At 61.3% G+C, this 8,796-nt stretch overlaps 1 protein-coding gene across 1 annotated transcript in view; it reads left to right on the forward strand.

The window, feature by feature from the left end:
• Positions 1–7,944: 7,944 nt before the first annotated feature.
• DGKZ (diacylglycerol kinase zeta) overlaps positions 7,945–8,796 on the forward strand; it is a gene marked incomplete at both ends in the record, with an annotated part of 39,058 nt that continues 38,206 nt past the window's right edge. Inside the window, one exon of the mRNA XM_082000449.1 lies at positions 7,945–8,003. Within this exon, the coding sequence (XP_081856575.1) occupies positions 7,945–8,003 (59 nt within the window). The remainder of the gene's footprint in view (positions 8,004–8,796) is intronic.

Here is an 8,796-nt window from a genome sequence, read left to right on the forward strand (position 1 = left end):
GCAACTCTCCTGATAGATGTGGGCAGAGGGCAGGAGGGCCTTTCTACCTCTGGATAGTAGATTTTCTCCAGGATTGGAGAAAAAATGCCTTGAATTAGTAATAAGCAGGGATAATGTAGCCTCCCAAGTGGCAAGGAGCTGAGTGAGCCTGCTGGGAGGAGGGAAGCCCCGCTAGGGCCGTGCCTCTCCTTGGGTACCACTGCCCAAAGTTGGGGACCCCGTCCCCAGACAGATCTCATCTGTGTTGGACAGTCAGCCAGAGCAGCAGGTACTTTGCTCTCCTGAGGCTGCTGTCAGGCAGTTTTCCAGGCTGCCTGACTCTACCTGACTGCACGTCTGGTTAAGATGAGCGGCTGAGACCCAGCTCCCCAAGCAGCCCTTGCAGGCAGGCAGGCGCCAGCTGGGCTGCGAGCAGCGAGGGGCGGCTGAGTTGTCACCCTCCTCTCCCTCCTCAGCCTCCAAAGGGTTAAGTGCCAGTTTCCGAGTGTCTCTAAGGTGACACCAGGCTGCCTCTCTCGGTGCAGCTCTCTGCAGCCCCCCTCCCCACGCACACACGCTCATGCTCTCTTTCTGCTTTGTCTTTTGAGGGCTGCTGCAGGATCGGTGCACAGGCACCTTCTGCGCTGCCTACCTCTGCCTGCCTCTCCCGCTCAGCTGCTTGCTGCCGGGGACACCGCGGGACGTGCCTAGCCCTGGGGGGACCTCGCAGAAGGCACCCCAAACTCTCCACTCACTGGGAGCATCGCCATCCCTGGATGTGGTCTCTCCTAAGACCCCTTCTCCAGTGAGCACCGTGTCTCCCGCTCCCTCCCTGCCGCTCTCGCAGTGCCGGCACCTCCGAGGAGCAGCAACCAACGCCTCCGGGTTTCTGTCAGCTATTCCTCCGCTTCGCAGTGGCAGGGCAGCAGAGACAGAGGGAGGCTGAGCTGCAGCACCTGAGCTGCCCAAACCGCTATCAAGAAGCCGATAAATACCACTACAAAAAGTTGGACACTGCTTTTTCTCCGTGCTTGTGCTCCTGCGGGGAGTTAAGCCTCACTGGGACTGTCCCACGGCCCTGGGGAGGCAAAGCGGAGCAGCACCGTGGGACTCTGCGAGACCAGACTGAGCTGCCCAAAAGGTTGTGGGGGCAGAGCAGGACTCCCTGCGTGGAGAAACACCTCACCCCAGCATGGCTGAAGGTCCTGGGAGCTGGAGAGACTTCACCCCAGCCAGGGACAATGACAAGGTAGCTGGGGAGGCTGCGGCAAACCTCCTGGGAGCAGTGGATGCAGAGAGCACCGGGCGAGCACAAAACTCGGTCCTCCGCAGCGTGGATCCAGCTTGGGAGGAGATGAGAGGGGCTGTGGCGGAGGTGGAGGAGCAGTTCCTGCACTTGGCCATCAGAAAGCAGGTCTCCTACAGGTAGGAGCCCCCACGTCCCCGAGCGCAAGGGCTGGGCTGGAGTGGAGGAGTGCCCTGTCCTGGGGCATCTCCCTCCTAACAGGTTCAGGGCTGGCTCTTCCCACTCCCCACCAGTGCCTTCCCACCAGGAACCATCTGAGCACAGGGACAAGGTGACCGGCTAGCCCCTTCCCTCCCCACCCATGCAACAGCCCCCTCCCCAGCGGCAGTACCCCTGTCAGCCTCGCAGGTACCCTTATTTTTCCTTTCACTCAGGTCCCCTTTCCTGTCCCGGGGCCGTGATGCCTCCCAGGTCCCTCTCCAGGCACTCCATGCCCAACAGCCTCCCACGAGCTCTGGCATGGCTGGAACCCGTTTCCCTCTTTCTCTGCAGCCCTGGCTTACCGCTCCTCAGTGCACTGGATACAAGGGACTTCTGAAAACACTGATTCTCCTCTGCCCCAAGGCAAATGTCCCTTTGTGTGATTCCCAGGTCCAGAAACCTTGATCCCACCTGGGGATACTGAGTGGTAACACAAAGATGAAGGGGCTGAGATTGAGGCTTAGGCTGGGAATGTGCCGTTTGGGGGCACCTTGCAGCAAGAGGAGTATCTGTCCTGGCATTTGGTGTGACTTGTGCTTGGATTGCCCTGCTTATCCACCCCTGCTATAGCCAAGCAAAACAGGTGGAGGCAAAGAGTGGTTTTCATAACTTCCAGGGAGCTTATGGGAGCCTGGTGATGCTCAGGCAAGCTCCTATTCCCAACTCCAACCATACTGTCCGAAATCCTGCTTGGGTCAGCACCTCCAAGAGCTCAGGTCTATTCTTTCTCTCACAGCAAATAAGGTCTGGTGTCTCACCCTGCCCTTTCTTTCACTGTTTAAGCCTTTCTACCATTTAGTACCCCTGAACTTTGCAGAATGGCTTTCAGGTGTAAGTGAGGAGAAATCCTTCGACCCTGCACCTGCCTGGAGTAAAAGTGAGCACTTGCAGGACTGACCCTGGGCTACTGTGAGGGCCTGGCACCGGGCGGAGGCGAGAGCGCAGGAGCCGCCTCTTTCCCCTTCTCCTGAGCCAGCTTGGCCCAGGGGTGTCTCTGTGTCCTGCCGGGCTCGGTGTCACCATGTCATGCCGTGCTCAGCAAGCGTCAGGTAGTTTACAAACAGGTGGAAAACCGGCAGGGAGGACCTTGGTGCCATGCCTGCTGCCGTGGTGGGCAGAGGCTGGATGGCCACTCCTGTCTCCGGCCTGGGACTTGGGGACCCCGGGGCGCAGAGCTCTGCTGGGGGGGCAGATTTCGGGCAGGAGCTATCGGCCACCCCCCAGCTGTGCTCCCAGGCATACAGCAGCCCTTCTCCCCCCTTGCACGGGTTGCGGTACAAACTGCGAGCGAATTGCTCTCTAATACTGCAGTAACGGGAACTAATGAGAAACCGAATTAGTGCCTGCAGAGCAGGAGGGGCCCCGAGCTGACTCATCTCGAGCGCTTGTTATTCCTGCAGTGGGTGGCAAGCAGGAGCCGGGGTGGCAGAGTCCTCCCCGAGGCAGCCCTGCATCCCTGAGCCTTACCGTGAGCGGGGACAACGCGCAGCCCTCCTGGCCCTCATTTGGCACCCGGGGCTGCTCGCTGAGGCGCCGGGCAGAGCTGGGAGGGTCTCTGCCCTGACGCCACCGCGGATGAGGGATTACCGTGCCGAGCAGAGGGGGCAGAGCAGGATTTTCTCCTCTTAGCTGTCTTCCTCCAGATGTGCCCGGCGTGTTTTGCGAAGGGATTAGCCAGCTGCAATTATCCAGCCTCCCCAAGGGAGGAAGGGACCATATTGCAACCTAATTTGATCAGCTCTGAATTTGCTCCAGAATTGCCCAAGGTTGCTGGGGATTGTTTACATCCTGCTCGTCCTACCCCGGCTGCCGCAGGCAAGCGGCTCCGCTGACACGCTCCAGCTCGTGCCGCCCTTCCGCAATGCGCCTCTGTCCTCCTCAGCCCTCACGCGGGGTCTCTTTGCAAGAGGCTTTGCTCCATCCAAGGTGGGCTTTGCCGAAGAGAGAAATCCGGTGGCGTCGGAGGGAATGCCATAGCTACCTGCAGGCCAGCAGCGAGTGACGAGGCGGTCTTTGGGATTGAGCTGCTTCCTCCACCCTCCGTTTCGGGCAGCTTGAGCAAAGGGAAGGGGAAACGGGAGAGGAAGTGCCTGGGGGTGGAATCTGCTTGTGCTGTCCTGCACGCCCAGGCAGGGTTGGGTCTGGCCGCTCCCTGGGCAGGTCAGGCAGCGATGGAGCCATTGCCCAGAGCTGGGCTAACCTTCAGCATGAGGAGCCCTGCGGGGGCTGACAGAAATCCCCTCACTGTGCTGCCTGGCTCTGGAGGCATTTACCGAACCCTGGTACAAGTTTGGAGGACCTCCTCCATGGGCTGTGGGCATCACAGGTGTCCTCAATGTCAAGTGAAGGTTGGAGGCCGCAGTCCTCCTGCTGCCAACCTGCCTATTCCTGCTGGGACCCATTAGTCATCACACGGGGCAGGCGGCATGAGCTGCTATATAAAGGATTTGAAATGAGCAGAAATTATATTAAGCCCATGGAAATAAAGTTCCTGCCATAAATAGCTGCCACGGTGTATGGAGGCACCTTGGGCGGGTGGAAGAGAGCTCAGCGCTCAGGTTATATTTAGAACTTTGAGTAGCAGTTTTGTGCCAAACTTATTAATGATGCTGGCTTGTGTACCAGATTTGCACATTCTGGGACAATTTTCTCAGTAGGGAGGTCCCTCTGCAGCGCCAGAAGGACCCCATGCTCTCTGTCACCACAGCAAACCCTGAGCGAGTGCCAGGGCTTTGTGCCTCGCTCCCCAGGGAGTCACTTCGGCCAACGGGACTCCAAAGGCAGCTCCTGCTAGCCGCGGGTGTCTCCACCAAGGTTTTGTGGCGGGGCAGGAGCATCACTAGCTCCCTGAGGGGGGCAGCTCCAGTGGCAATAAGGCAAGTTAAAGGTTGGAGGAACATTGCTCTAGGAAAAGCCCCGTGGCCGGGAGCCGGGGAGGCCTGAGACAGGCACCGACTTGCCGCAGCAGCACCCTGCAGCCTTTCCTCTGCAGTTCTGGGCTTGCTGTCATCTTCAGCACTTTCTCAGTTGCTTTTGGGGTGACGCTTGCAGCAGTGGCCTTTGTCACTGTCACCGCTCCCAGCAACCCAGCCCGCAGGGGTGTTTACCCAGAAAGGAAACCACAAGTGCTCACAAGTTCACTGCACGGGCTCCCCGTAGGCTACTACATCTATGGGGTGAGGGATGTGCCGGGCGTCAGACCAGTCCCCTTCTGCTTTCAGCCACCTCTGGAGGCAGCGCCTGGCACAGTCCATGCACTGTGGGGCTCCTCGCAAGCATCTTGCGGTTACGGGTAGAGGGGTCCCCGTGGCCCTCTGTGCCCCCCAGCCTGGCATTAGCCCCCATGGAGCAAAGTGGGGTGTCCCCTTGCCAGCTCCCATCCCTGCTAGCAAGATGCGGGGCACCTCGGCACGGTCCCCAGCTGGCAGATAGGATGTGGCTAACGCGTCCCACAGGCTGTTCTGTGCTGGGCGAGCTAAATATAACCCAGAGAGCGGAGCAGAGGGGGCTGCTTTGTAATGTAAATAGCGGGGGACCTTGGGCACAGGCACTGGCGCAGGCAGGGCAGAGGGGAGAGCGGGCAGGGCCTGCTGGGGAGAGGGAGGTGGGAGCCCTCTGGGGCCGGGGGGTGCCGGTCACAGTTGCAGCTCTCCACTGTCTTCTCTTCCTTCTGCCTTCAGACCTGGCTGGGTTGGGAAGTCCCGGGGCAGAGGGTGGGCAGCCCCTCCGTGCCAGCTGGACAGGGGCTAGGGAGGAAGGAAAAGAGAGCCTCCACCAGCTGCGGGGAGAGAGGGGCAGAGAGGAGGACTCCTTCCCGAGTCCTGCCTGCTAGCCTTTTAATCGTGTTAGCCCAGCTGTACCGAGCAGCATAATCAAATTCCCATCCATTCCCAGCAAGCCGAGCCCGCTCCACTCTGACATAGACATCTGTCTCTGCGTCCTCTGTGCAGCCGGGGCGAGGAGGTGGCACGGCCGGCGGGAAGCTCACAGCGCTGGAAAGTCCAAATGCTCCTCAGAGACCCTGGTCAGGGAGTGACAAGCAGGTGTCTCACCATCCCCTGCCCTGACCCTCTCCGGAGCCGGAGGCAAGCTCTGCTTGCTGGGCATAGGTAGCACTTGTGAGAGCTCCCAGGCCCAGCCGTCAGGCACAGGCTCGGGCAGATGGAGGGCTGGGATGGGTTTGGAGTCAGCGTCACGCAGCGCTCGGTGGGCAGTGCTGGTGCATATTTGATCACAGCTCTTGGTGTGGATACTCCTAGGTGCAGGACAGCGGTAAACCAGGGATTGGGCTGCATGTAACAGGAGATGGAAACATATCCCAGGTGGCAGTTTTGGAGAAACTGGGAGGCTGTGGGTGCAGCCTGGCTGTGCAGGGACATGCCTGCAGCAGTGCCAAGGCAGGGCGGTGTAATGCAGCCCCGAGCCCCCGTCTCCAGACAGGCTCCCTGGTTTAAGCCGGTCCAAGACCATGCTGCTAGCAGAGGGGATGCTCCCGTCCTCCCTCACGCTGACGGTTTTCCACCTGTTCCTTGCACAGGCTGTAGCCATCAGGTGGGCCAGGCCAGCTCGCCCGGGCGGCAGAAGAGACCGGGTTAGCCTCCCTGGCTGCCCCCAGAGCAGCAGCCGCACCGAGGCAGGCTGGGGAGGCAGGCGGCCGGGGTGCGCCGCGGGGGGAGCGCGGGGTGGGAGTCCCCCGCAAGCAGTCCAGCAAGGAGGTTGCATTAGGGGCAATGCGAAACTGCACCCGCATGCTCCTGGGTGGGGAGAGCTCGGTTTCCTGAACTGAAATTGCCATCGCCTCCCTTATCCCATCCCAGCTTACAAGGAATCCCAACCATATCCTGCCAGGTTTGGGCTAAACAGGCAGCTTAACCCTTTCTTTACCAGGGGACTGCACACACTAGCACAGAGAGACAGGGGTGCCAGATCACAAAACCACCCAGCACGGTGATCCCCGTCCCTCTCCGGTGCTGCCTGAGAAGCCAGCGCCAGCAGGGTCGGTCCCCTCTGGTCTCCTGACCAAGGACAGCCAGACTGGACTTTCCATGGGATCCCCTGTGGTTTTGCATCAAGCCCAAGGGACAGGACCAGGGAAGGGCACACGGGCACAGCACAGAGATGAGGGTGAAGGTGCCAGCACAGGGCGGGTTACTTCTGCGACAGCCTCGCCAAGCCCCGGTGCTCCCAGGTAAGAGGGCTGGACATCAACGCTGTGGGGCAGAGCACAAAAGGTGAAAGGGAAACGTCTGCAGGCAGGGAGCAAATGTGACCAACCCCTCATGACATGCAAAGCAGCGAGGATGACAAACCTTTTTGGTGATAATAAAACCTCTCCCCTCCCTGATCTCTGAGCTGGAGTTAGACGTCCAGGACCTGCCTTTTCCTCCCTCTGCATGGTAATTAGTGCAGTGGGTTGTGTTCGGTTTCAGAGCTTGCCTGGCAAGATCAAGGTCTGCTGATGGTTATTTTTTTCCTTTTGATGATGGAGTCTAAAGCAAGACCATGTGCCCCTTTAGAAATGCCATCTGTGCGGGCTGCAGGGACTGGCTCTGCTTGCTTGCTTGTTTTTCTCTGGCCGCCCAGAAGCCGTCCACGGACCCTCTCCCTCATCTGAATGTCTCCTGGATCCAGACCAACCAACCACGTCTGGTTGTGAAGAGCTGGAGTTTTTTTGGAGCTGGGGACAGACTGAGGCTGCAGGCTCATGCTGTGCCCTGCAGACCCACACCAGGGGATGGATGATGAATTTCAGTCCATCTCTCCGCTCTTTGGAAGCTGGTCTGGAGCATCCCAAATGCTCGTGCTTCCTGCAGTGCCCATATTTGGGTTACCCAGGTGTTTTTTTGATGAACTCCAGTGCAGGGCAAGCAGACGCTGCTGGTTGGGGGGTGTCTGGAGACCCGCCGCACAGGGGGGACACGTACAGCCAGGGGGTTGCGAGTGCTGCGGTGACATGTGGGGTGAGGACGTTCATGGCACAGGGTGGGTGCCAGGAGGATGACCCCACCGCCGTGGCCTGGGTTGCATGGTGGTGCTGGGGCAGCTTTGGGAGAGGGGGCTGTCTCGAGCCCGGGGGCTTTTGAAGAGCCACCCGGCAAGGGAGGTGCCACTCCTCCGCGCGCAGCCCGGCGCGCCAGGGCATGCTCCTGCTTGCCGAGGGCGCACACGAGGCTTCTCCGGAGAGGGCCCAGCACAGGAGTTGGCCCCGCGCCGTGGGCTGCTGGGGGAAGAGTGCGGTGCAGCCGGCTGCAATGACAGCCGCCCTCACACTTCCAGGAAGTGCAGAGAGAGGAACCAGGTGGAGGGTGCAAACAAAGCCGGGGCCCCGGGCGGGCGGCCGGGCGGCGGAGCACTGCCAGGGACCTGCCCTCGGGATGACTCCGGAAAGCGGCCGCCGTGGGAGGAAGAGCGAGAGTGAACCCCGAGCCGGCTGAGCGCATCAGCTCGTGCTGCAGCAGATGTGGCGGCACCGCTCCTGGGACGTTCCCCAGAGCCCTCCGGGGGATGTAGATACGAGGTACCTGCTGAGCCGGGCTCTGCCACTTTCCCCTTGCTCTCGGGGGGCCGAGGCGCTGTGGCTGGTACTGACAGCCTGTGCTTTGGGGGGTGGGGGAAAAGCTTCCCGTGCTTTCCCGGTGCCTTGCCGGCAATCCCCTCCTCCCGGTGCCGGGGACGGGCTTGCGCAGCACGCGCTCTGCAAGCAGGGGTGTCAGAGGTCTGCGCTCTCGATGTCGAGCCCACGGGTGCACGGGGTCAGCGGGGCTTTGCCTGGCCTGTCAGCTTCCTCCTGCAGTAGTGTGAGCTGGAAGGAACGTTCTTATCACCATCCCCACCATCCCCCCCTGGGAAAGGCTGGTGCGCAAGGTAGCCAGCGAGGGGGTCACAGGTCAGCACAAGTGGCTGCGCCGGGCTGGCAGTGGGGGCTGGGACCCTGCCCGGGCAGCCCTTGCCAGCCCCGGCTTCCAGCCTGGCTCGACACTCTCGGGGGAGCGAGGGGAAAGCAGCCATCACGGCCGCCTCGTTTCCCATGCAAAAGAGGGCTGCGCACCGCTCCTGCCAGGCAGGGAGAGCCTTTCCTGGCCGAAGGCAGCCCCAGCACCGTCAGCCACGGGGAGCCGGCCGGCCGCCCACCCGCCGGTACCCCCGGGAGACGGGGGGAGCGGGGCAGGTGGCGAGGCCGGGCTGGCTAAAAAGGTGGGCGAGGAGCCACAGTGTCCGCCTGGGCGGCAAGGCCGGCGGTGGCTCCTGGTCCCCGGGGAGGGCGGTGGCGGCGGCGGGGCTGTTGGCTCCATCTCCCCCGTCCGGCGGTG

This window comes from Phaethon aethereus, assembly GCF_964289735.1.
Source record: "Phaethon aethereus genome assembly, chromosome: 5".
Classification (NCBI taxonomy): domain Eukaryota; kingdom Metazoa; phylum Chordata; class Aves; order Phaethontiformes; family Phaethontidae; genus Phaethon; species Phaethon aethereus.